The sequence below is a fragment of the Vidua chalybeata genome (genome assembly GCF_026979565.1).
Source record: "Vidua chalybeata isolate OUT-0048 chromosome 35 unlocalized genomic scaffold, bVidCha1 merged haplotype SUPER_35_unloc_1, whole genome shotgun sequence".
Lineage (NCBI taxonomy): Eukaryota > Metazoa > Chordata > Aves > Passeriformes > Viduidae > Vidua > Vidua chalybeata.
The window spans coordinates 83,591-111,201 of record NW_026530296.1 but is presented as its reverse complement, the minus strand read 5'-3'; the positions used below and the strand labels follow the sequence as shown (position 1 = coordinate 111,201).

The window sequence follows — 27,611 nt, the reverse complement described above, 5'->3', positions numbered from 1 at the left end:
GTGATTATATTAAGTTTTATTTAATGTATTAAAAGTGGTATATGAATATTTAATAGTTACCGTAACTACACATAAAAATGGCTTTAATACTTCATGCCAATTACTGTAGTTGCATGTAAGAGTATTTTTAATATTTAATGTAATTACTGTAATTACACATAAAAATACCATTAATATTGTTCTGATATTTCTTATATTTACCGTAATTGCACAAAAAAATGGCTTTAATATTTGATACTGATTACATTAATTATGCATAAAAACGTGTTTAATATTAGGTGCTAATTACCGTAATTGCACATTAAAAACGGCTTTAACATCCAGTACAATTACCGTAATTACACATTAAAGTGCCCTTAGTATTTGGTGCTAATTACTGTAATTACAAATAAAAATGGCCTTAATATTCAATATCAATTACCATAATTACGCATAAAATTTGCCTTAATATTTGATACCAATTACCGTAATTGCACATTAAAGAAAGCTTTAATAATTACTGATACAGTTACCGTAATTACACATAAAAATGGACTTAATATTCTGTGGTGATTACCGTAATTATCCATGAGAAAAGTTTTAATAGCCAATACAAGTACCGTAATTACACATTAAAATGGTTGTAATATTCAATACCAATTACCATAATTACCCATAAAAAAAGCTTTAATGGGCAATACACCTACCATAATTATATGTACAAGTGGTCTTAATATTCAATATTGATTACCATAATTGCCCATAAAAAAGGCTTTAATAGCCAATGCAACTACCATAATTACCTGTAAAAGTGGTCTTAATATTCAATACCAATTACCGTAATTACCTATAAAAATGGTCTTAATGTTCAACACCAATTACCATAATTACCCATAAAAAAAGCTTTGATATTCAATACAACTACCGTAATTATTTGTAAGATATTATTCAATATCAATTACCATAGTTACCCATAAAGAAAGCTTTGATATTCAATACAACTACCATAATTATCTGTAAAATATTATTCAATATCAATTACCATAATTACCCATAAAAAAAGCTTTGATATTCAATACAACTACCGTAATTATCTGTAAGATATTATTCAATATCAATTACCATAATTACCCACAAAAAAAGCTTTAGTATCCAATACAACTACCATAATTATCTGTAAGATATCATTCAATATCAATTACCATAATTACCCACAAAAAAAGCTTTAGTATCCAATACAACTACCATAATTATCTGTAAGATATTATTCAATATCAATTACCGTAATTACCCACAAAAAAAGATTTGATATCCAATACAACTACCATAATTATCTGTAAGATATTATTCAATATCAATTACCGTAATTACCCATAAAAAAAGATTTGATATCCAATACAACTACCATAATTATCTGTAAGATATTATTCAATATCAATTACCATAATTACCCATAAAAAAGCTTGATATCCAGTACAACTGCCATAATTACACATAAAAAAAACCTTTAATAGCTGATGCTGTTACCGTAATTACCTGTAAAAACTCCCTATCTCGTCCACGTTCAACGCGATTACCGTAATTACCCACTAGAAATAACTTTTTTTTTTTGTTTGTTTTCCCCCATTCCCGTTTTTTTTTCCCGTTTCCCCCGGGATGCCCAGTGGATGGTGAAGTCCAAGGTGATCAGCGAGCTGCAGGAGGCGTGCTGGGAGATGATGTCCTCCATGGCCAGCGACATCATCCTGCTGCTGGACTCGGACAACGACGGCATCCGCACGCACGCCATCAAGTTCGTGGAGGGGCTCATCGTCACGCTGTCCCCCCGCACGGCCGACTCCGACGTCCCCAAGCGGCACGAGAACGACGTCAGCCTGGAGCGCATCCCGCGGGACCACCCCGTCATCAAGTACAGTGAGTGGGGATGGGAATGGGAATGGGGTTGGGAATGGGATTGGGATTGGGACCTCCCCGTCATCAAGTACAGTGAGTGGGGATTGGGAATGGGATTGGGGTTGGGAATGGGGTCGGGAATGGGATTGGGAATGGGACCACCCCGTCATCAAGTACAGTGAGTGGGGAGTGGGAATGGGGTCGGGAATGGGGTTGGGAATGGGGTCGGGAATGGGATTGGGATTGGGGTTGGGACCACCCCGTCATCAAGTACAGTGAGTGGGGAGTGGGAATGGGGTTGGGGTCAGGAATGGGGTTGGGAATGGGATTGGGGTTGGGGTCGGGAATGGGATTGGCATTGGGGTTGGGACCACCCCATCATGAAGTACAGTGAGTGGGGAGTGGGGTTGGGGTTGGGATAGGGGTTGGGAATGGGATTGGGGTCAGCCCGTCATCAAGTACAGTGAGTGGGGAGTGGGAATAGGGTTGGGAATGGGATTGGGATTGGGGTTGGGAGCACCCCGTCATCAAGTACAGGGAGTGGGGAATGGGAATGGGAATGGGGTTGGGAATGGGGTTGGGATTGGGACCACCCCGTCATCAAGTACAGTGAGTGGGGAGTGGGAATGGGGTTGGGAATGGGATTGGGATTGGGACCACCCCATCATCAAGTACAGTGAGTGGGGAGTGGGGATGGGATTGGGGTTGGGGTTGGGATTGGGGTTGGGAATGGGACCACCCCATCATTAAGTACAGTGAGTGGGGATTGGGAATGGGATTGGGGTTGGGAATGGGGTTGGGACCACCCCGTCATCAAGTACAGTGAGTGGGGAGTGGGGTTGGGAATGGGAATGGGATTGGGGTCAGGAATGGGATTGGGAATAGAATCACCCCGTCGTAAAGTCCAGTGAGTGAGGGGGGTTTGGGGTGGGGTGACCCCACTGACCCTTTGAGCCGAGACCCCCGGTGACCCCTTGAGTTGGGGACCCCACTGACCCCCCCCGAGTGTGGCCCTGGTGAGCTCCCCACGGGTCGGTGGCGCCGGTGACCCTCGACGTGTCCCCGCTGTGCCCAGACGCGCTGTGGGAGGAGGGCAAGGCGGCGCTGGAGCAGCTGCTCAAGTTCATGGTGCACCCGGCCATCTCCAGCATCAACCTGACGGCCGCGCTCGGCTCGCTGGCCACCATCGCCCGCCAGCGGCCCATGTTCATGGCCGAGGTCATCCAGGCCTACGAGACCCTCCATGGTAACGTCCTCTGGTGTCCCCTGGTGTCCCCTGGTGTCCCCTGGTGTCTCCTGGTGTCCCTTGGTGTCCCCTTGGTGTCCCCTGGTGTCCCCTGGTGTCTCCTGGTGTCCCTTGGTGTCCCCTTGGTGTCCCCTGGTGTCCCTTGGTGTCCCCTGGTGTCCCTTGGTCACCCCATGTTCATGGCCGAGGTCATCCAGGCCTACGAGACCCTCCATGGTAACGTCCCCTGGGGTCCTCAGGTGTCCCCTTGGTGTCCCCTGGTGTCCCCTGGTGTCCCTTGGTCACCCCATGTTCATGGCCGAGGTCATCCAGGCCTACGAGACCCTCCATGGTAACGTCCCCTGGAGTTCCCAGGTGTCCCCAGGTGTCCCTAACCACGTGTCCCCCTTGGTAGCCAACCTGCCCCTGACGCTGGCCGTGTTCCAGCTGTCCCCGAGTGTCCCTAACCCTGTGCCCCTCCTTGTAGCCACCCACGCTGGCCAAGTCCCAGCTGTCCCCAGGTGTCCCTAACCCCGTGTCCCCCACCTTGTAGCCAACCTGCCCCTGACACTGGCCAAGTCCCAAGTGTCCCTAACCCTGTGTCCCCCCCGGTAGCCAACCTGCCGCCCACGCTGGCCAAGTCCCAGGTGAGCAGCGTGCGGAAGAACCTGAAGCTGCACCTGCTGAGCGTCCTGCGGCACCCGTCCTCGGGCGACTTCCAGCCGCAGATCACCACGCTGCTGGTGGACCTGGGCACGCCGCAGGCCGAGATCGCCCGCAGCATGCCCAGCCCCCGCGACGCCCGCAAGCGGCCCCGCGACGAGCCCGACGCCGCCCTCAAGAAGATGAAGATCGGTGAGGACCCGTGGTGACGCTGCTGTCACCTCCCCTGTGGTGGCATGGGTTCAGGGTGGGTGGTGGTGGCCGTGGTGGCCATCAGAAATGGCCCCATGACGAGCCCGACGCCGCCCTCAAGAAGATGAAGATCGGTGAGAACCCGTGGTGACGCTGCTGTCACCTCCCCTGTGGTGGTGGCCATCAGCGTTCAGGATGGGTGGTGGCCATGGTGGCCACCAAGGCTCAGGGTGGGTGCTGGTGGCCATCAGAAATGGCCCCATGACGAGCCCGACGCCGCCCTCAAGAAGATGAAGATCGGTGAGAACCCATGGTGACACTGCTGTCACCTCCCCTGTGGTGGTGGCCATCAGGGCTCAGGGTGGGTGGTGGCCATGGTGGCCATCAGGGCTCAGGGTGGGTGGTGGTGGCCATGGTGGCCATCAAGGCTCAGGGTGGGTGGTGGCCATGGTGGCCATCAAGGCTCAGGGTGGGTGGGTGGTGGCCATGGTGGCCATCAAGGCTCAGGGTGGGTGGTGGCCATGGTGGCCATCAGGGGGTTGTGGAAGTGGCCCCGGGATGAACCCGACACCACCCTCAAGCCGTGGTGGCATCATTGTCACCTCCCCTGCGGTGGCCATCAGGGCGTCCTGGTGGCCTCATGGAGACACTGGGGACAGGTGGTGGCATTAAACCCCCACCGTGTCCTCCCAGTGCCACCCAGCGTCGCCCCCGTCCTTTTTGGGGACAGTTGGTGACAGTAAAACCCCCTCAGGTGCCCCCAAGGACCTCCCAGTCCCTCCCGAGGGAGGGGAGGTGACATCAAATGTCCCTCAGCTCCTCCAGGAGGGCACCACCAGTGACCCTCCAGTGACCCCAGCTCCTGCTGGTGGCCCCTTGGGGACACTCAAGGACCCTCCCGTGTCCCCTCAGAGCCACCCCTGGGCGAGGACGACGAGGACAAGGACCTGGAGGCGCCGGCGGTGGCCGTGGCCAAAGCGGCCGGAGCGGTCACCGTCCCCTCGGACACCGACATCACGGCCGAGTTCCTGCAGCCGCTGCTGACCCCCGAGAACGTGGCCAACCTGGTCAGGGAGGGGACATCGGCCTTGGGGACACTTTTGGGGGGTGGCTCTGAGGGGGTGTCACCTGTCCTGGAGTCACTGCTGACCCCCAGGAATGTCCCCAGCCTGGTCAGGGAGGGGACATCGGCCCTGGGGACACTTCTGGGGTGGCTCTGAGGGGTGTTGGGGACACTCTGGGGGACCCTGAGGTGGTCTTGAGGACGCTCCTGGGGTCTTCAAGGTGGTTTTGGGGTCCCTGAGGCAGTTCTGGGTTCCCTGAGGTGGTTCTGGGGTCCCTGAGGTGATTTCGGGGTCCCTGAAGGGGTTTTGGGGTTCCTGAGGTGATTTTGGGGTCCCTGAGGTGATTTTGGGGGTCGCTGAGCTGTTTTTGGGGTCTCTGAGGCGGTTCCGGGGTCCTGAGGTGATTTCAGGGTTCCTGAGGTGATTTTGGGGTCCCTGAGATGGTTTTGGGATCCCTGAGGTGGTTCTGGGGTCCCTGAGCTGATTTTGGGGGTCGATGAGGTGTTTTTGGGGTCTCCAAGGCGGTTCTGGGGTCTCTGAGGTGGTTTTGAGGGTCGCTGAGGTGTTTTTGGAGTCCCTGAGGTGATTTTGGGGGTTGCTGAGCTGTTTTTGGGGTCTCTGAGGCGGTTCTGGGGTCCCTGAGGTGATTTCGGGGTCCCTGAAGGGGTTTTGGGGTCCCTAAGATGGTTTTGGGGTCCCTGAGCTGATTTTGGGTGTCGCTGAGGTGTTTTTGGGGTCGCTGAGGTGTTTTTGGGGTCTCCAAGGCGGTTCTGGGGTCCCTGAGGTGTTTTTGGGGTCTCTGAGGCGGTTCCGGGGTCCCTGAGGTGATTTTGGGGGCCCCTGAGGTGTTTTTGGGGTCTCCGAGGCGGTTCTGGGGTCCCTGAGGTGGTTTTGGGGCGGTTCCAGGGTCCCTGAGGTGATTTTGGGGGTCCCTGAGGTGATTTTGGGGTCGCTGAGGTGATTTTGGGGTCTCCGAGGCGGTTCTGGGGTCCCTGAGGTGTTTTTGGGGTCGCTGAGGTGTTTTTTGGGGTCTCCGAGGCGGTTCCGGGGTCCCTGAGGTGTTTTTGGGGCCGCGTGTCCCCGCAGGTGCTGATCAGCATGGTGTACCTGCCCGAGGCCATGCCCGCGTCCTTCCAGGCCACCTACACGCCCGTGGAGTCGGCCGGCACCGAGGCGCAGATCAAGCACCTGGCCCGACTGATGGCCACCCAGATGACCGCGGCCGGGCTGGGGCCAGGTCAGGGGACACCCCCGTCCCCGGAGATCGGGGTGGATCTGGGAGAAATCGGGATTGGGGTGGGATTCGCGGAGGTTGGGTGAGGTTGGTTGGGTTTTGGGGTTCACCTGATGGGGCAGTTTGGGGGTTTTGGCTCCGAGGAGGGGCGAAAATCCTGGTGGAACGAGGATTTGGGAGGTTTTTGGGAGGAACCCAAGGTTGGAATGTGGGTTTGGGGAGATTTGGGTGGAATTCACCCAGGTTGGACAAGTCTCGTTGGGTTTCACCTGCTCCTCATGAGTTCATGAGTGGCCAAACCATTGTCGCGGTGGCCACCCGCAATCCCTGGACCCCCACACCTTTCCCACCCCATTTTGACCATTCCCACCCCATTCCTGCCCCAATTTGACTGTCCCCACCCCAATTTAACCGTTCCCACCCCAATTTGACCATTCCCACCCCAATTTAACCATTCCCACCCCAATCTGACCATCCCCACCCCAATTTGACCATCCCCACCCCAGTTTGACCATCCCCACCCCAATTTGACCGTTCCCACCCCAATTTGACCATCCCCACCCCAGTTTGACCGTCCCCACCCCAGTTTGACCGTTCCCACCCCAATTTGACCATCCCCACCCCAGTTTGACCGTTCCCACCCCAGTTTGACCGTTCCCACCCCAATTTGACCATCCCCACCCCAATTTGACCCCAATTTGACCGTTCCCACCCCAATTTAACTATTCCCACCCCAATTTAACCTTTCCTACCTCAATTTGACCGTTCCCACCCCAATTTAACCGTTCGACCCCAATTTAACCATTCCCACCCCAATTTAACCGTTCCCACCTCAATTTGACCGTTCCCACCCCAATTTAACCATTCCCACCCCAATTTAACCATTCCCACCCCAATTTAACCGTTCCCACCCCAATTTAACCTTTCCTACCTCAATTTGACCGTTCCCACCCCAATTTGACCATTCCCACCCCAATTTGACCATTCCCACCCCAATTTAACCGTTCCCACCCCAATTTAACCTTTCCTACCTCAATTTGACCGTTCCCACCTCAATTTAACCGTTCCCACCCCAATTTAACCTTTCCTACCTCAATTTGACCGTTCCCACCTCAATTTGACCGTTCCCACCCCAATTTAACCATTCCCACCCCAATTTAACCATTCCTACCTCAATTTGACCGTTCCCACCCCAATTTGACCATTCCCACCCCAATTTGACCATTCCCACCCCAATTTAAACCGTTCCCACCCCAATTTAACCTTTCCTACCTCAATTTGACCGTTCCCACCTCAATTTAACCGTTCCCACCCCAATTTAACCTTTCCTACCTCAATTTGACCGTTCCCACCTCAATTTGACCGTTCCCACCCCAATTTAACCGTTCCCACCTCAATTTAACCGTTCCCACCCCAATCTGACCATCCCCACCCCAATTTGACCATCCCCACCCCAATTTGACCGTCCCCACCCCAGTTTGACCGTTCCCACCCCAATTTGACCATTCCCACCCCAATTTGACCATCCCCACCCCAGTTTGACCGTTCCCACCCCAATTTGACCATCCCCACCCCAATTTGACCATCCCCACCCCAATTTGACCCCAATTTGACCATTCCCACCCCAATTTGACCATCCCCACCCCAGTTTGACCGTTCCCACCCCAATTTGACCATCCCCACCCCAATTTGACCATCCCCACCCCAATTTGACCCCAATTTGACCGTTCCCACCCCAATTTAACTATTCCCACCCCAATTTAACCGTTCCCACCCCAATCTGACCATCCCCACCCCAATTTGACCATCCCCACCCCAATTTGACCATCCCCACCCCAATTTGACCGTCCCCACCCCAGTTTGACCGTTCCCACCCCAGTTTGACCGTTCCCACCCCAATCTGACCGTTCCTACCTCAATTTGACCGTTCCTACCTCAATTTGACCGTTCCCACCCCAATGTGACCGTTCCCACCCCAATGTGACCGTTCCCACCCCAATGTGACCGTTCCCACCTCAATTTGACCGTTCCCACCCCAATGTGACCGTTCCCACCCCAATCTGACCGTGCCAGGCGTGGAGCAGACCAAGCTGCTGCGCGAGGAGCCCAAGGAGGAGAAGGTGGCCAAGCCGGACGCGGTGGTCATCAAGCGGCGCCTGTCGGCGCTGGGCCAGGGCCAGGCCATCGCCGTGCTGGGCGCCCACGGCTCGGCCGCGGGGCTGCCGGACGAGACCCCCCAGGCCAAGCGCCGGCCCGAGCCCATCATGCCGGCCACGCAGCCGCGGTCAGTGCCCGGGGCGTGGCGTGGCGTGGCGTGGCGTGTGTTCCCCCGGGTGACCCCAGTGTCCCCCCCGATGTCCCCTTGGATGACCCCAATGTCCCCCCTAATGACCATGATTGACCCCATGTCCCCCCTGGATGACCCCAATGACTCCGATGTTCCCCTGGTGACCCCGATGTCCCCCAATGACCCCACTGTCCCCGCTGACCCGCTGTCCCCGTGGTGACCCCGGTGTCCCCCCGCTGTCCCCACTGTCGCCATGGTGACCCCGCTGTCCCTGCTGTCCCCGCTGACCCTCTGTCCCCCGCTGTCCCCGCTGTCCCCGCTGTCCCTGGTGACCCCGCTGTCCCCACTGTCCCTGGTGACCCCGCTGTCCCCGCTGTCCCTGGTGACCCCGCTGTCCCTGCTGTCCCCGCTGTCCCCCACTGTCCCCCGCTGTCCCCCTGCTGTCCCCGCTGTCCCCGGTGACCCCGCTGTCGCCACTGTCCTCGCTGACCCGCTGTCCCTGCTGTCCCCGCTGTCCCCGCTGTCCCCCACTGTCCCCCGGTGACCCCGCTGTCCCCCCGCTGTCCCCGCTGTCCCTCTGTCCCCGCTGTCCCCGCTGTCCCTCTGTCCCCGCTGTCCCTCTGTCCCCGCTGTCCCCGCTGTCCCCCACTGTCCCCCGGTGACCCCGCTGTCCCCCCGCTGTCCCCGCTGTCCCTCTGTCCCCGCTGTCCCCTCTGTCCCTCTGTCCCCGCTGTCCCTCTGTCCCCGCTGTCCCCTCTGTCCCCGCTGTCCCTCTGTCCCCGCTGTCCCCGCTGTCCCTCTGTCCCGCTGTCCCCGCTGTCCCCGCTGTCCCCGCTGTCCCCCCGCTGTCCCCGCTGTCCCCGCTGTCCCCGCTGTCCCTCTGTCCCCGCTGTCCCCGCTGTCCCCCGCTGTCCCCGCTGTCCCTGCTGACCCGCTGTCCCCGCTGTCCCCGCTGTCCCCCCGCTGTCCCCGCTGTCCCCGCTGTCCCCGCTGTCCCCGCTGACCCTCTGTCCCCGCTGTCCCCGCTGTCCCCCCGCTGTCCCCGCTGTCCCCGCTGTCCCCGCTGACCCTCTGTCCCCGCTGTCCCCGCTGTCCCCGCAGGCTGGCGGGCGCCGGGGGCCGTAAGAAGGTGTTCCGCCTCAGCGACGTGCTGAAGCCGCTCAGCGAGGTGCAGGTGGAGAAGCTGAAGCTCGGCGCCGTGCGCCGCATCCTGCGCTCCGAGAGGGCCGTGGCGGCCAGCGGGGCCGCCCAGGTGCGCGCCACACACCTGGGCACACCTGGGATAACCCTGGGGGCACCTGGGATAGCCCTGGGGGCACCTGGGATAACCCTGGAGGCACCTGGGATACACCTGGGGAGACCTGGGATAGCCCTGGGGACACCTGGGCACACCTGGGATAACTCTGGGGGAACCTGGGATAACCCTGGGCACACCTGGGCACAGCTGGGATCCAGCTGGGCACACCTGAGATACACCTGGTCACACCTGGGATAACCCTGGGGGCACCTGGGATAGCCCTGGGGACACCTGGGATACACCTGGGGACACCTGGGATAGCCCTGGGGACACCTGGGTACACCTGGGATAAACCTGGGGGAACCTGGGATAAAGCTGGGGACACCTGGGCACACCTGGGAGAACCCTGGGGGCACCTGGGATACACCTGGGCACAGCTGGGATCCAGCTGGGCACACCTGGGATACAACTGGGCACACCTGGGATACACCTGGGCACACCTGGGATAACCCTGGGGGAACTTGGGATTATCCTGGGATACCCCCAGAATTCCCCTGGAAACACCCCCAGGGAACCCTTGAGTAGCCCTTGAGTGACCCTTGAGTAGCCCTTGAGTAAACCTGGAGTGACCCTTCAATGACTATGAAATGACCATGGAATGACCACTGAGTGACCCCTGAGTGCCCCCACAGGCCCAAGTGAAGATCCTGGCCTTGCTGTTCCAGTGACCCTTGAGTGACCCTTGACTAATCCCTGAGTAACCCTTGAGTAGCCATTGAATGACCACTGAGTGACCCCTGAGTGACCCCTGAGTGCCCTCACAGGCCCAAGTGAAGATCCTGGCCTCGCTGTTCCAGTGACCCTTGAGTGACCCTTGACTAATCCCTGAGTAACCCTTGAGTAGCCATTGAATGACCACTGAGTGACCACTGAGTGACCCCTGAGTGCCCCCACAGGCCCAAGTGAAGATCCTGGCCTTGCTGTTTCAGTGACCCTTGAGTGACCCTTGACTAATCCCTGAGTAACCCTTGAGTAGCCATTGAATGACCATGGAGTGACCCCTGAGTGACCCCTGAGTGACCCCTGAGTGCCCCCGCAGGCCCGAGTGAAGATCCTGGCCTCGCTGGTGACGCAGTTCGAGGTGCCCCTCAAGGGCGAGGTGCTGTCCTTCATCCTGGACGACGTCCGGGGCCGCCTGGACCTGGCCTTCGCGTGGCTCTTCCAGGAGTACAACGCCCACCTGGCCCGCGGTGGCCCCGGTGGCCTCGAGCGCTACGACGAGTGCCTGATCGGGCTGCTGGCCGGGCTGCAGGAGAAACCCGACCAGAAGGACGGGTAGGGGACACCGAGATCCGGTGGGGACACGGGGCTTGGGCTGGGGACACCAGGGTTGGGTTGGGGACACTGGGGTTGGGGACACCGGATTGGGTTGGGGACACCAGGGTTGGGTTGGTGCCACCAAGGCTGAGTTGGTGGAATTGGGATGGGGACACCGGATTGGGCTGGGGACACCAGGGTTGGGTTGGTGCCACCAAGGCTGAGTTGGTGGAATTGGGATGGGGACACCGGATTGGGCTGGAGACACCAGGGTTGGGTTAGTGTCACCAGGGTTGGGGACACCAGATTGGGTTGGTGGCACCAAGGTTGGGTTGGTGTCACCAGGGGTGGGGACACCAGATTGGGTTGGTGGCACCAAGGTTGGGTTGGTGTCACCAGGGTTGGGTTGGTGTCACCAGAGATGGGTTGATGTCACCAGGGGTGGGTTGGTGCCATTGGGATGGGGACACCAGATTGGGTTGGTGCCACTGGGACTGGGCCAGTGCCACCAGGATTGGGACAGTAGCTCCAGGTCTGGGTCAGGGCCACCAGGTGTAGGTCAGGGCCACCAGGTGTAGGTCAGTTCCACCAGGTGTAGGACAGTGCCACCAGGTGTAGGACAGTGCCACCAGGTCTGGGTCAGTGCCACCAGGTGTAGGACAGTGCCACCAGGGTCGGTGTCCCCAGGGACGGCGCGGAGCCGTTAGGGCCGAGCTGGTGCCACCAGCGCCACCGCAGCACCTCAGGGGACAGAGCAGAGCCACCAAGGCCAGGCCAGCCGCAGGGCCACCCCCGGCGCGTCCCCAGCCCGGTGCCACCGGCGCTGTCCCTGTCCCTGTCCCCAGGATCTTCACCAAGGTGGTGCTGGAGGCGCCGCTGATCACCGAGAGCGCCCTGGAGGTCATCCGCAAGTACTGCGAGGACGAGGTGGGGACACCACGGGGACACCAGGGGGACACCGGGGGGGGGACATCGAGGTGGGGACACAGCCAGGGAGTACTGGGTGGGGAGGTGACACCTGGAGGTGACACATGGAGGAGACACGTGGAAGTGACATGGAGGTGACATCTGGAGGTGACATGGGGAGGTGGCACCTGGAGATGGCACATGGAGGTGACGCCAGGTGGGGAGATGGAGGTGACACAGGGCAGGTGACATGGGGAGGTGACACCTGGAGATGGCACAGGGAGGTGACACGTGGAGGTGACGTGGGGGAGGTGACACGAGGAGACATGTGGAGGACACCTGGAGATGACACCTGGAGGTGACACGAGGAGACGCGTGGAGGTGACACACAGAGGTGACACACAGAGGTGACAGGAGGGGACATGTGGAGGTGACACAGGGAGGTGACACACAGAGGTGACATGGGGAGATACATGGAATGGTGACACACAGGTGACAGGAGGAGACACGTGGAGGTGACATGGGGGAGGTGACACGCGGAGGAAACACAAGGGGACATGTGGAGGTGACACCTGGAGGTGACACCAGGTAGGGAGGTGGAGGTGACACATGGAGGTGACACGGGGGAGGTGACACAAGGAGACACGTGGAGGTGACACATGGACGTGACACAAAGAGACGCATGGAGGTGACACAAGGGAGGTGACACGCCAAGGTGACACGAGGGGACACGTGGAGGTGACATGGGGGAGGTGACACAAGGAGACACCTGGAGGTGACACGAGGGGACACGTGGAGGTGACATGGGGGAGGTGACACGCCGAGGTGACACGAGGAGATACATGGAGGTGACACACAGAGGTGACACGGGGGAGATGACACCTGGAGGTGACACAAGGGGACATGTGGAGGTGACACCTGGAGGTGACACGAGGGGACACATGGAGGTGACACACGGAGGTGACACCAGGTGGGGAGCTGGAGGTGACACACAGAGGTGACATGAGGGGACATGTGGAGGTGACATGGGGGAGGTGACACCTGGAGATGACACCTGGAGGTGACACAAGGGGACACGTGGAGGTGACACGGGGGAGATGACACCTGGAGGTGACACAGGGGAGGTGACATCTGGAGATGACACCTGGAGGTGACATGAGGAGACACGTGGAGGTGACACCAGGTGGGGAGCTGGAGGTGACACACGGAGGTGACACAAGGGAGGTGACACCTGGAGGTGACACGAGGGGACACCTGGAGGTGACACCTGGAGGTGACACGAGGGGACCCATGGAGGTGACACGGGGGAGGTGACACGAGGGGACACCTGGAGGTGACACGAGGGGACACCTGGAGGTGACACGGGGGAGATGACACCTGGAGGTGACACAGGGGAGGTGACACCAGGGAGGTGACACCTGGAGGTGACATGAGGAGACACGTGGAGGTGACACCAGGTGGGGAGCTGGAGGTGACACACGGAGGTGACACAAGGGAGGTGACACCTGGAGGTGACACGAGGGGACACCTGGAGGTGACACGCGGGGACACCTGGAGGTGACACGGGGGAGATGACACCTGGAGGTGACACGAGGGGACCCGTGGAGGTGACACCTGGAGAGGTGACACGAGGGGACACCTGGAGGTGACACGGGGGAGGTGACACGCCGAGGTGCCACCGGTGTCCCCGCAGAGCCGCACCTACCTGGGCATGTCCACCTTGCGGGACCTGATCTTCAAGCGGCCGTCGCGGCAGTTCCAGTACCTGCACGTGCTGCTGGACCTCAGCTCCCACGAGAAGGACAAGGTGGGGACAGCCGGGCACGGCGCGGGGGTCTGGGGACGTCTGGGGGGTCCTGAGGAGGTTTGGGGGGGTTTTGGGGAGGTTTGGGGGGTCCTGAGGAGATTTGGGGGGGATTTGGGAACATTTCAGGGGGATTTGGGGATGTTTGGGGGGTCCTGAGGAGATTTGGGGGGGATCTGGGGAGATTTGGGGGGTCCTGAGGAGGTTTGGGGGGGATTTGGGGATGTTTGGGGGGTCCTGAGGAGATTTGGGGGGGATCTGGGGAGATTTGGGGGGTCCTGAGGAGGTTTTGGGGGGGATTTGGGGAGATTTGGGGGGTCCTGAGGAGGTTTGGGGGGGATTTGGGGAGATTTGGGGGGATTTTGGGAACATTTCAGGGGGATTTGGGGACATTTGGGGGGTCCTGAGGAGATTTGGGGGGTTTGGGAACATTTCAGGGGGATTTGGGGACGTTTGGGGGGTCCTGGGGAGGTTTGGGGGGATTTTGGGGAGGTTTGGGGATCCCGAGGGATTTTTAGGGGTGCCAAGGGGATTTTGGATGGTTTGGGTGACCCAGGTGACACACACAGGTGGCACAGGTGACACGCAGGTTACACAGGTGATAGTGGTGACACAGGTGCCCCAGGTTACACAGGTGCCAGCCAGGTGACACAGGTGGCACAAGTAACACAGGTGACCCCCAGGTGACCCCCAGGTGTGTGCAGGTGCGGCAGCAGGCGCTGCAGTTACACAGGTGGTACAGGTGACACAGGTGACAGAGGTGCCCCAGGTGACACAGGTGGCACAGGTAACAAGGTACCCCAGGTGTGCGCAGGTGAGGCAGCAGGCACTGCAGTTACACAGGTGGCACAGGTGACACAGATAACACAGGTGGCACAGGTAACACAGGTGACACAGGTGGCACAGGTGACACAGGCGCCCCAGGTGTGCGCAGGTGCGGCAGCAGGCGCTGCAGTTACACAGGTAACACAGGTGGCACAGGTAACACAGGTGGCACAGGTAACACAGGTGTCCCAGGTGCCCCAGGTGACCCCAGGTGTGCACAGGTGCGGCAGCAGGCGCTGCAGTTACACAGGTAACACAGGTGGCACAGGTGACACAGGTAACACAGGTGACCCAGGTGTGCGCAGGTGCGGCAGCAGGCGCTGCAGTTACACAGGTGGTACAGGTGACACAGGTGGCACAGGTAACACAGGTAACACAGGTAACACAGGTGGCACAGGTAACACAGGTGACACAGGTAACACAGGTGTCCCAGGTGCCCCAGGTGACCCCAGGTGTGCGCAGGTGCGGCAGCAGGCGCTGCAGTTACACAGGTGGTACAGGTGACACAGGTGGCACAGGTAACACAGGTGACACAGGTGGCACAGGTAACACAGGTGGCACAGGTAACACAGGTGACACAGGTGGCACAGGTAACACAGGTGGCACAGGTAACACAGGTGACACAGGTGTCCCAGGTGACACAGGTAACACAGGTGGCACAGGTAACACAGGTGACACAGGTAACACAGGTGTCCCAGGTGCCCCAGGTGACCCCAGGTGTGCGCAGGTGCGGCAGCAGGCGCTGCAGTTACACAGGTAACACAGGTGACACAGGTGACACAGGTAACACAGGTAACACAGGTGTGCACAGGTGCGGCAGCAGGCGCTGCAGTTACACAGGTGTCCCAGGTGCCCCAGGTGACACAGGTGTGCGCAGGTGCGGCAGCAGGCGCTGCAGTTACACAGGTGGCACAGGTAACACAGGTGGCACAGGTGGCACAGGTAACACAGGTGGCACAGGTAACACAGGTGTGCGCAGGTGCGGCAGCAGGCGCTGCAGTTACACAGGTAACACAGGTGACACAGGTGGCACAGGTAACACAGGTGTCCCAGGTGCCCCAGGTGACACAGGTGTGCGCAGGTGCGGCAGCAGGCGCTGCAGTTCATCAAGCGCATGTACGAGAAGGAGCAGCTGCGCGAGTACGTGGAGAAGTTCGCCCTCAATTACCTGCAGCTCCTGGTGCACCCCAACCCCCCCTCCGTGCTCTTCGGGGCCGACAAGGACACAGGTGAGGCCCCGGGAGCGCCGGACAGGCCCGGGAAATCCCAGATATCCCACGGGAATCCTAGATATCCCACGGGAATCCCAGATATCCCACGGGAAATCCCAGATATCCCATGGGAATCCCAGATATTCCATGGAAATCCCAGATATCCCATGGGAATCCCAGATATTCCATGGGAATCCCAGATATCCCACGGGAAATGGCAAATGTTCCATGGGAAATGTCAGATATCCCATGGGAAATCCCAGATATTCCATGGGAATCCCAGATATTCCATGGAAATCCCAGATATGCCATGGGAAATCCCAGATATCCCACGGGAATCCCAGATATCCCATGGGAAATGGCAAATGTTCCATGGGAAATCCCAGATATCCCACAGGAATCCCAGATATTCCATGGGAAATCCCAGATATTCCATGGGAATCCCAGATATTCCATGGGAATCCCAGATATGCCATGGAAATCCCAGATATGCCATGGGAAATGTGAGATATTCCATGGGAATCCCAGATATTCCATGGGAAATATCAGATATTCCATGGGAAATGTGAGATATTCCATGGGAATCCCAGGTATTCCATGGGAAATATCAGATATTCCATGGGAAATGTGAGATATTCCATGGGAATCCCAGATATTCCATGGGAAATCCCAGATATTCCATGGGAAATCCCAGATATTCCACGGGAATCCCAGATATTCCATGGGAAATCCCAGATATTCCACGGGAAATGGCAAATATTCCATGGGAAACCCCAAAAGTTTTATGGGAAATGGTAAATATTCCACGGGAAATCGTAAACATTTTATGGGAAATCCCAAATATTCTGTGGAAATCCCAGATATTTTATAGGAAAACGTCAAGTACCTGTACCTGTTCCTGGCCCATTTTTGCTCATTTTAACCCCGTTTTTGCCCATTTTAACCCCATTTTTTCTCGTTTTAACCCCATTTTTTCTCGTTTTAACCCCATTTTTTCTCGTTTTAACCCCATTTTTGCCCATTATCTCCCCATTTTTGGTCACTGCCACCCTTTGTTGATGTCCCTCTGTGTCCCCAGAGGTGGCGGCGCCCTGGACCGAGGAGACCATCAAGCAGTGCCTGTACCTGTACCTGTACCTGGCCCATTTTTTCTCTTTTTAACCCCATTTTTTCTCATTTTAACCCCATTTTTGCCCATTTTAACCCCGTTTTTGCCCATTATCTCCCCATTTTCTGTCCATATCACCCCATTTCGGTGTCCCTTTTTGTCCCCAGAGGTGGCGGCGCCCTGGACCGAGGAGACCATCAAGCAGTGCCTGTACCTGTACCTGGCCCTGCTGCCCCACAACCACAAACTGATCCACGAGCTCGCCTCCGTCTACACCGAGGCCATCGCCGACATCAAGCGCACGGTGCTGCGCGTCATCGAGCAGCCGGTGAGGGGACACTGGGGACATTGGGGACATTGGGGACATCCATGGACACCGTGGGAAATCACCTTTCCTGCCCCCTTTATCAATTAGTGGGGTCGGTTAATTGGGGCACTTGGGCGTCACCATCATGGCAGCCGGTGAGGGGACATCTGGGGACACTTGGGGACACTGGGGACATCCATGGACATCCATGGACACCGTGGGAAATCACCTTTCCTGCCCCCATTATCAATTAGTGGGGTCGGTTAATTGGGGCAGTTGAGCGTCGCCATCATGGAGGTGACGTGGAGGTCATCGAGCAGCCGGTGAGGGGATACTGGGGACATTGGGGACATCTGGGGACATTGGGGACACTTGGGGACATCCATGGACACTGTGGGGACATTGGTGACACCGTGGGAAATCACCTTTCCTGTCCCCATTATCAATTAGTGGGGTCGGTTAATTGGGGCACCATCATGGAGGTGACGTGGAGGTCATCGAGCAGCCGGTGAGGGGACACTTGGGGACACTTGGGGACGTTTGGGGACATCCGTGGACACCGTGGGAAATCACCTTTCCTGCCCCCATTATCAATTAGTGGGGTCGGTTAATTGGGGCACTTGGGCGTCACCATCATGGCAGCCGGTGAGGGGACACTGGGGACACTTGGGGACACTGGGGACATCCATCGACACTTGGGGACATCCATGGACACCGTGAGGACATTGGTGACACCGTGGGAAATCACCTTTCCTGCCCCCTTTATCAATTAGTGGGGTTGGTTAATTGGGGCACTTGGGCGTCACCATCATGGCAGCCGGTGAGGGGACATCTGGGGACACTTGGGGACACTGGGGACATCCATGGACATCCATGGACACCGTGGGAAATCACCTTTCCTGTCCCCATTATCAATTAGTGGGGTCGGTTAATTGGGGCAGTTGAGCGTCGCCATCATGGAGGTGACGTGGAGGTCATCGAGCAGCCGGTGAGGGGATACTGGGGACATTGGGGACATCTGGGGACATTGGGGACACTTGGGGACATCCATGGACACTGTGGGGACATTGGTGACACCGTGGGAAATCACCTTTCCTGTCCCCATTATCAATTAGTGGGGTCGGTTAATTGGGGCACCATCATGGAGGTGATGTGGAGGTCATCGAGCAGCCGGTGAGGGGACACTGGGGACACTTGGGGACGTTTGGGGACATCCGTGGACACCGTGGGAAATCACCTTTCCTGTCCCTGTTATCAATTAGTGGGGTTGGTTAATTGGGGCACTTGGGCGTCACCATCATGGCAGCCGGTGAGGGGACACTGGGGACACTTGGGGACACTGGGGACATCCATGGACATCCATGGACACCGTGGGAAATCACCTTTCCTGTCCCCGTTATCAATTAGTGGGGTCGGTTAATTGGGGCAGTTGAGCGTCACCATCATGGAGGTGACGTGGAGGTCATCGAGCAGCCGGTGAGGGGATACTGGGGACATTGGGGACATCTGGGGACATTGGGGACACTTGGGGACATCCATGGACACTGTGGGGACATTGGTGACACCGTGGGAAATCACCTTTCCTGTCCCCATTATCAATTAGTGGGGTCGGTTAATTGGGGCACCATCATGGAGGTGACGTGGAGGTCATCGAGCAGCCGGTGAGGGGACACTGGGGACATTGGGGACATTGGGGACATCCATGGACACCGTGGGAAATCACCTTTCCTGCCCCCATTATCAATTAGTGGGGTCGGTTAATTGGGGCACTTGGGCGTCACCATCATGGCAGCCGGTGAGGGGACACTGGGGACATTGGGGACATCTGGGGACATCCATCGACACTTGGGGACATCCATGGACACCGTGGGGACATTGGTGACACCGTGGGAAATCACCTTTCCTGCCCCCTTTATCAATTAGTGGGGTTGGTTAATTGGGGCAATATCATGGAGGTGATGTGGAGGTCATCGAGCAGCCGGTGAGGGGACACTGGGGACATTGGGGACATTGGGGACATCCATGGACACCGTGGGAAATCACCTTTCCTGTCCCTGTTATCAATTAGTGGGGTCGGTTAATTGGGGCACTTGGGCGTCACCATCATGGCAGCCAGTGAGGGGACATCTGGGGACATCTGGGGACATCTGGGGACACTTGGGGACATCTGGGGACACTTGGGGACGTTTGGGGACATCCATGGACACCGTGGGAAATCACCTTTCCTGTCCCCATTATCAATTAGTGGGGTCGGTTAATTGGGGCAGTTGAGCGTCACCATCACGGGGTCATCGAGTGGCTGCTCAGGGGACACTGGGGACAGCAATTAAATATTAAGTAATTGGTACTTAATTAAATATTAATTAATGAATGAATCATAAATCAATGGGATATTCATAATAAATAGAATTAAATTAGAATATAGTAAGTTAAAATATAATAAGTATGAATGAAATAGATATAAATAGAATAGATAGATATAAATATAAATATATAAATATAAATATAAAATATAAATATATATTTTCTACAAATAGAAATAAATATAAATAGAAGTAGAATAAATATAATTCAACTTGAATTAAATTTAAGTAATATTAATTAATATAATAAACATAACTAGAATAAATATAAATATAATAAATATTATTCCATTTAAATGAAATTAATTTATAAATATAAATAAGGATAAATGTAAATATAATAAATATCATTCAATTTAAATGAAATTAATTAATATTAAGTAATTTAATCGCCAAAAACCTACAAATAATTTTAAAACCTTTGCACTTCACTCCCTGTGGGTGACCTCAACCCGAGCCCGCAGCGAGGCCTCGTTTGGGTTTAAAAACGGCGATTTCGGTGAAAGCCCCGATGAAAATTTGGGATATTTTTTTTTTGTGGTTTTTTTTTTCCAGATCCGCGGGATGGGGATGAACTCCCCGGAGCTGCTGCTGCTGGTGGAGAACTGCCCCAAGGGCGCCGAGACCTTGGTGACGCGCTGCCTGCACAGCCTGACGGACAAAGGTGGGCTGGGGACACCGCGGGGACACCGCGGGGACACCGCGGGGACACCGCGGGGACACCGGGGACAGTGGTGACAGCGGTGACAGCGGTGTCCCCTCCCCTGCAGTGCCACCCTCGCCCGAGCTGGTCAAGCGGGTCAGGGACCTCTACCACAAGCGGCTGCCGGACGTCAGGTTCCTCATCCCCGTCCTCAACGGGCTGGAGAAGGTGGGGGTGGCCTTTGTCCCCTCCCCTGGTGTCACCCGGTGTCACCCGGTGCCACCCGGGGCTGAGCGGGGCCGGTTCTTGGTGCAGAAAGAGGTGATTCAGGCGCTGCCCAAACTCATCAAACTCAACCCCATCGTGGTCAAGGAGGTCTTCAACCGCCTGCTGGGGACGCAGCACGGTAGGGGACAGCGCTGGGGACAGCCTGGGGCGTGGCACGGCCCCCGGCCCCTGTCCCCGTCACCCCGGTGTCCCCGCAGGTGACGGCGCCTCGGCCGTGTCCCCCCTGAACCCCGGGGAGCTCCTGATCGCCCTGCACAACATCGACTCCTCCAAGTGTGACATGAAATCCATCATCAAAGGTGGGGACAGGGGACAGAGGGGACATGGGGACACCCAGGGGGTGACAGGGACACCCAGGGGTGACAGGGACACGGGGACAGAGGGGACACGGGGACAGTCAGGGGGTGACAGGGACACGGGACCCCTGCACAACATCGACTCCTCCAAGTGTGACATGAAATCCATCATCAAAGGTGGGGACAGGGGACAGAGGGGACAGGGGGACACCCAGGGGGTGACAGGGACACCAAGGGGGTGACAGGGACATGAGACCCCTGCACAACATCGACTCCTCCAAGTGTGACATGAAATCCATCATCAAAGGTGGGGACAGAGGGGACAGGGGACACCCAGGGGGTGACAGGGACACCCAGGGGGTGACAGGGACATGGGGACAGAGGGGACAGGGGACACACAGGGGGTGACAGGGACATCCAGGGGGTGACAGGGACAGAGGGGACACAGGGACATCCAGGGGGTGACAGGGACATGGGACCCCTGCACAACATCGACTCCTCCAAGCGAGACATGAAATCCATCATCAAAGGTGGGGACAGGGGACAGCCAGGGGGTGACAGGGGACACCCAGGGGGTGACAGGGACATGGGGACACCCAAAGGGACAGAGGGACATGAGACCCCTGCACAACATCGACTCCTCCAAGTGTGACATGAAATCCATCATCAAAGGTGGGGACAGGGGACAGAGGGGACACGGGGACAGCCAGGCGGTGACAGGGACACCCAGGGGGTGACAGGGACACGGGGACAGAGGGGACACGGGGACAGCCAGGGGGTGACAGGGACACCCAGGGGGTGACAGGGATATGCAGGGGGTGACAGGGACACGGGGGAGACACAGGACACAGGTTGGGGGGGGACATGGGACCCCTGTCCATGGACCCCAGTCCCTCCCAGTTCCCTCCCAGTGCCCTTCTAATGCCCCCCAGTCCCTCCTACTCCACTCCCAGTCCCTCCCAGTACCCCCCACTCCACTTCTGGTCCCTCCCAGTGGCTCCCAGTGGCTGCCACTGTCGCCACTGTCCCCGCAGCCACCAACCTGTGCTTCACCTTACCCACCCTCCCAGTGCCCCCCAGTCCCTCCCAGTCCCTCCCACTCCCCTCCCAGTGCCCCCCAGTCCCTCCCAGTCTCTCCCACTCCCCTCCCAGTGCCCCCCAGTCTCTCCCAGTTCCTCCCACTCCGCTCCCAGTCCCTCCCAGTCCCTCCCACTCCGCTCCCAGTGCTGCCCACTCTCTCCCAGTCCCTCCCACTCCTCTCCCAGTCCCTCCCAGTCCCTCCCAGTGGCTCCCAGTGGCTGCCACGGTCGCCGCTGTCCCCGCAGCCACCAACCTGTGCTTCACCTTACCCACCCTCCCAGTGCCCCCCACTCTCTCCCAGTCCCTCCCACTCCGCTCCCAGTGCCCCCCAGTCCCTCCCAGTCTCTCCCACTCCGCTCCCAGTGCCTCCCAGTGGCTCCCAGTGGCTGCCACTGTCACCTCTGTCCCCGCAGCCACCAACCTGTGCTTCACCTTACACACCCTCCCAGTGCCCCCCAGTCCCTCCCAGTCTCTCCCACTCCCCTCCCAGTGCCCCCCAGTCTCTCCCAGTTCCTCCCACTCCTCTCCCAGTCCCTCCCAGTCCCTCCCAGTGCCTCCCAGTGGAGGCCACGGTCGCCGCTGTCCCCGCAGCCACCAACCTGTGTTTCACCTTACCCACCCTCCCAGTGCCCCCCAGGCCCTCCCACTCTGCTCCCAGTGCCTCCCAGTGGCTCCCAGTGGCTCCCACTCCCCTCCCAGTCCCTCCCACTCCGCTCCCAGTGCCTCCCACTCCCTCCCAGTGGCTCCCAGTGCCTCCCAGTGGAGGCCACGGTCGCCGCTGTCCCCGCAGCCACCAACCTGTGCTTCACCTTACCCACCCTCCCAGTGCCCCCCAGGCCCTCCCACTCTGCTCCCAGTGCCTCCCAGTGGCTCCCACTCCCCTCCCAGTCCCTCCCACTCCGCTCCCAGTGCCTCCCAGTCCCTCCCAGTGGCTCCCAGTGGCTCCCAGTGGCTCCCAGTGGCTGCCACGGTCGCCGCTGTCCCCGCAGCCACCAACCTGTGCTTTGCCGAGCGGAACGTGTACACCTCGGAGGTGCTGGCGGTGGTGATGCAGCAGCTGATGGAGCAGAGCCCGCTGCCCATGCTGCTGATGCGCACGGTCATCCAGGCCCTGACCATGTACCCCCGCCTGGGCGGCTTCGTCATGAACATCCTGTCCAGGCTCATCATGAAACAGGTCTGGGGCCCCGAAATCCCCTGAAATTCACCCAAAATTCACCCCTAAACTGCCCCTGAAATCCCCGATGTGCACGGTGATCCAGGCCCTGACCATGTACCCCTGCCTGGGCGGCTTCATCATGAATGTCCTGTCCAGGCTCATCATGAAACAGGTCTGGGGCCCCGAAATCCCCTGAACTTACCCCAAAATCCCCCTGAAATTCACCCAAAATTCACCCCAAAACTGGCCCGAAATCCCCGATGTGCACGGTGATCCAGGCCCTGACCAGGTACCCCTGTCTGGGCGGCTTCGTCATGAATGTCCTGTCCAGGCTCATCATGAAACAGGTCTGGGGCCCTGAAATCCCCTGAACTTACCCCAAAATTCACCCCTAAACTGCTCCTGAAATCCCCCTGAAATTACCCCAAAATCCCCTGAAATTACCCCAAAAATCCTCCTGAAATTACCCCAAAATTCACCCCAAAACTGCCCCCAAAATCCCCGATGCACACGGTGATCCAGGCCTGACCATGTACCCTCGTCATGAACGTCCTGTCCAGGCTCATCATGAAACAGGCTTGGAGCCCCAAAATCCCCTGAAATTACCCCAAAATTCCCCCTGAAATTCCTGCAAAAATCCCCCTGAAATTCACCCAAAATTCAGCCCAAAACTGCCCCCAAAATCCCCGATGCACACGGTGATCCGGGCCCTGACCATGTACCCTCGTCATGAACGTCCTGTCCAGGCTCATCATGAAACAGGTCTGGGGCCCCAAAATCCCAAAAAATTCTACTGAAAGTACCCCAAAATTCCTGCAAAAATCCTCCTGAAATCACCCCAAAATTCCTGCAAAAATCCTGCAAAAATTCTCTGAAATCCCCCCAAAATCCCCGATGCGCGCGGTGATCCAAGTTCCGTCATGAACGTCCTGTCCAGGCTCATCGTGGAACAGGTTTGGAGCCCCAAAATCCCCTGAAATTGCCCCAAAAATCCCCCAGAAATCACCCCAGAATTCCTGCAGAAATCGCCCCCAGGTGTGTCAGTACCCCAAGGTGTAGGAAGGGTCTGTCCCTGGGGACTCCAGGTGTGTCCCAGGTGTGTCCCTGGTGACCCCCAGGTGTGTCAGTACCCCAAGGTGTAGGAGGGGTTCATCAGGTGCTGACCCCAGGTGTGACCCAGGTGACCCCCAGGTGACCCTGCTGACCCCAGGTGACTCCCAGGTGATGCCACTCAGCCAGGGGTGTCCCAGGTGACTCAGGTGACCCCCCAGGTGATGCCAGGGTGTGCCCCCAGGTGTGTCAGTACCCCAAGGTGTGGGAGGGTTTCATCAAGCGCTGCCAGCGCACCAAGCCCCGGGGGTGTCCCAGGTGTGTCCCAGGTGTCCCCACTGACCCTCAAGTGACCCCCAGGTGTGTCTCCCACGTGTCTCAGTACCCCAAGGTGTAGGAAGGGTTCATCCCTGCTGACCCCAGGTGACCCCCAGGTGACCCCCAGGTGACCCTGCTGACCCCAGGTGTGTCCGAGGTGACCCCCAGGTGTGTCCCCGCAGGTGTGGAAGTACCCCAAGGTGTGGGAGGGGTTCATCAAGTGCTGCCAGCGCACCAAGCCCCGGGGGTGTCCCAGGTGTCCCCACTGACCCTGCTGACCCCAGGTGACCCCCAGGTGTGTCCCTGCAGGTGTGGAAGTACCCCAAGGTGTGGGAGGGGTTCATCAAGTGCTGCCAGCGCACCAAGCCCCAGTCCTTCCAGGTGGTTCTGCAGCTGCCCCCCCCCCAGCTCGCCGCCGTCTTCGACAAGTGCCCGGAGCTGCGCGAGCCCCTGCTGAGCCACGTGCGCGCCCTCACCCCCCACCAGGTGACACCCCTGGGGACAGGTGACATCACCTGGGGACAGGTGACAGCCCCTGGGCATGGGGGACAGCCCCTGGGCATGGGGGTGACAGGTGCCCGGAGCTGCGCGAGCCCCTGCTGAGCCACGTGCGCGCCCTCACCCCCCACCAGGTGACACCCCTGGGGACAGGTGACATCACCTGGGGACGGGTGACAGCACCTGGGGACAGGTGACATCCCCCTGGGGTCAGGTGACATCACCTGGGGATGGGGGTGACAAATGCCCACTGCTGAGCCACGTGCGCACCCTCACCCCCCACCAGGTGACACCCCTGGGGACAGGTGACATCCCCTGGGCATGGGGGACAGCCCCTGGGGATGGGGGACAGCCCCTCAGGGACAGGTGACATCCCCCTGGGGACAGGGGACAGCCCCTGGGGGACAGGTGACACGTGTGGGCATGGGGGACAGCCCCTGGGGATGGGGGACAGCCCCTCGGGGACAGGTGACACTGCCAGGGATGTCACACCCCTGGGACAGGTGACACTCCGGGGACAGGTGACACTGCCAGGGATGTCGTACCCCCTGGGACAGGTGACACCCCCTGGGACAGGTGACACACCCTGGGGACAGGTGACACTCCAGAGACAGGTGACACTCCCGGGATGTCACACCCCTGGGACAGGTGACACACTCTGGGGACAGGTGACACTCTGGGGACAGGTGACACTCCCAGGGATGTCACACCCTGTCCCCCGTGTGTCCCCCCCGGTGACAGCAAGCGCACATCCCCCTGTCAACCATGGCCATCCTGGAGGCCACCACGCGCCACGAGCCCGAGGGGACACCTGGAGAGGTGGGGACACCTGGAGAGGTGGGGACAGGGACATGGGGACACCTGGAGAGGTGGGGACACCTGGAGAGGTGGGGACACCTGGAGACGTGGGGACAGGGACAAAGGGACACCTGCACAGGTGGGCACAGAGGGACACGGGCACACCTGCACAGGTGGGCACAGAGGGACACGGGCACACCTGCCCAGGTGGGCACAGAGGGATATGGGGACACCTGCCCAGGTGGGCACAGAGGGACAGGGGACACCTGCCCAGGTGGGCACAGAGGGACAGGGGACACCTGCACAGGTGGGCACAGAGGGACAGGGGACACCTGCACAGGTGGGCACAGAGGGATATGGGGACACCTGCACAGGTGGGCACAGAGGGACAGGGGACACCTGCCCAGGTGGGCACAGAGGGACAGGGGACACCTGCACAGGTGGGCACAGAGGGACACAGGCACACCTGCCCAGGTGGGCACAGAGGGACACGGGCACACCTGCCCAGGTGGGCACAGAGGGACACGGGCACACCTGCCCAGGTGTGCAGAGGTGCCAGGTGCCCCCCCCGGTGACAGGGGACACTTTGGGGTGCCCCCCGTGTCCCCCCCGTCCCCAGGAGAAGCCCCCGAAGCGCCCGAGCGACGACGACCCCAAGGCCAGGGGGGGTCCCCCGGCCCCGGGGGGGGGTCCCGGCTCGGGGTCCCCCCCCCAAGAAGCCCCCCCGGAGCTGGGGGGGTCGGACCTGGAGCCCCCCTCGATCTTCATCAGCGTCCCCGAGGATGAGGAGAGCTCGGGGGGGGGAGGGGACGCGTCCCCCCCCGACGCCGCCCTCGACCCCCCCAGGGTGAGCCCCTCCCCCGCCCCTGTGCGTACCCCGTTTCGGGGTGGGGGAGGGGCATTTCTAACCCCTCTCCCCCCCCCCCCTTTTTTTTTTTTTTTTTTGGTTTTTTTTTTTTTTTGTTTTGTTTTTTTGCCCCCCAGGACCCCCCCGCGGGCACGGAGCCCCCCCAGGCCCCGCCCCCCCCCGGCGAGGCCCCTCCCCCCGGCAGCCCCCCCTCGTCGGAGCCGCCCCCCCCCGGCACCCAGAGCCCCGAGGGACCCCCGGGGGTCCCCGAGGTCCCCTCCGAGGGCTGAGGGGGGCGGGGGGAGCCCCCCGAGACCCCCCCCCAGGGCGTGGGCGGGGCTCAATAAAGGCCTGGGAGGAGCTTTGGGGGCCTGGCTGCTTCTTGGGGGCGGTGCCAAAAGAACGGGGGCGTGGCCGCGTGTTGGGTGTGGTGGGGGCGGGGTTTTGCCACCACGGGGGTGGGGTTTGGGGATGCAGATTAGGGGGAGGGGACAGCGTGTGTTTTGGTGGGCGTGGCTTTGGCTGGGCGTGGCTTTGGGGCGGGGTTTTCAGTGGTGGGGGCGTGGTCTGCGTGCCTGGGGCGTGGTTTTGATTTTGGGGTGAGGTTTTCCCAGTTTTGGGGTGGGGTTTGTATCTTTTGGGGGTGTGATTACAGTTCAGGGGCGTGGTCTCTGTATTTTGGGGTGTGGTTTCCACCAATCACAGGTGTGGTTTAATTTGGGGGGTGTGGTCTCCGTGCCTTGGGGGCGTGCCTTCCATGTATTGGGGCGTGGTTTCCATTTGGGGGGTGTGTGGTTTCCACCAATCACAGGTGTGGTCTCGTTTTTTGGGTTTTTGGGGAGGGCGTGGTATCATTTAGGGGGGCGTGGTCTCATTTTTGGGCGCGGTCTCCGTGTCTTGGGGGCGTGTCTTCCCCGTGTTCGGGGGCGTGGTTACCATTTTCGGGGGCGTGGTCTCATTTGTAGGCGCGGTCACGCTTTGGGGGCGTGCCTTCCCTGTTTTGTGGGCGTGGTTTCCAT

General features: G+C 58.5%; 1 protein-coding gene across 1 annotated transcript; it reads left to right on the top strand.

The window, feature by feature from the left end:
- Positions 1–1,646: 1,646 nt before the first annotated feature.
- On the top strand, positions 1,647–26,957 carry SYMPK (symplekin scaffold protein). The gene is made up of 21 exons (XM_053933133.1): positions 1,647–1,893; positions 2,948–3,118; positions 3,713–3,952; positions 4,865–5,019; positions 6,103–6,253; positions 8,324–8,534; positions 9,639–9,789; positions 10,874–11,109; positions 11,937–12,018; positions 13,691–13,804; positions 15,708–15,855; positions 17,113–17,273; positions 20,171–20,279; positions 20,386–20,486; positions 20,574–20,664; positions 20,744–20,845; positions 22,912–23,099; positions 24,759–24,935; positions 25,689–25,766; positions 26,365–26,592; positions 26,730–26,957. Exons 1-21 carry the CDS (start codon positions 1,647–1,649, stop codon positions 26,880–26,882), a joined length of 3,294 nt encoding a protein of 1,097 aa, XP_053789108.1. The 3' UTR covers positions 26,883–26,957.
- Positions 26,958–27,611: the final 654 nt, after the last annotated feature.

What these genes read in the sequence shown, in the direction of transcription:
- SYMPK (XM_053933133.1), top strand. Translation starts at nt 1,647, where the DNA reads ATGGTGAAGTCCAAGGTGATCAGCGAGCTGCAGGAGGCGTGCTGGGAG. An exon ending in CCGAGAACGTGGCCAACCTG is followed by an intron (nt 5,020 to 6,102) that starts GTCAGGGAGGGG and finishes GTGTCCCCGCAG; the next exon opens with GTGCTGATCAGCATGGTGTA. An exon ending in CATGAAATCCATCATCAAAG is followed by an intron (nt 20,846 to 22,911) that starts GTGGGGACAGGG and finishes CTGTCCCCGCAG; the next exon opens with CCACCAACCTGTGCTTTGCC.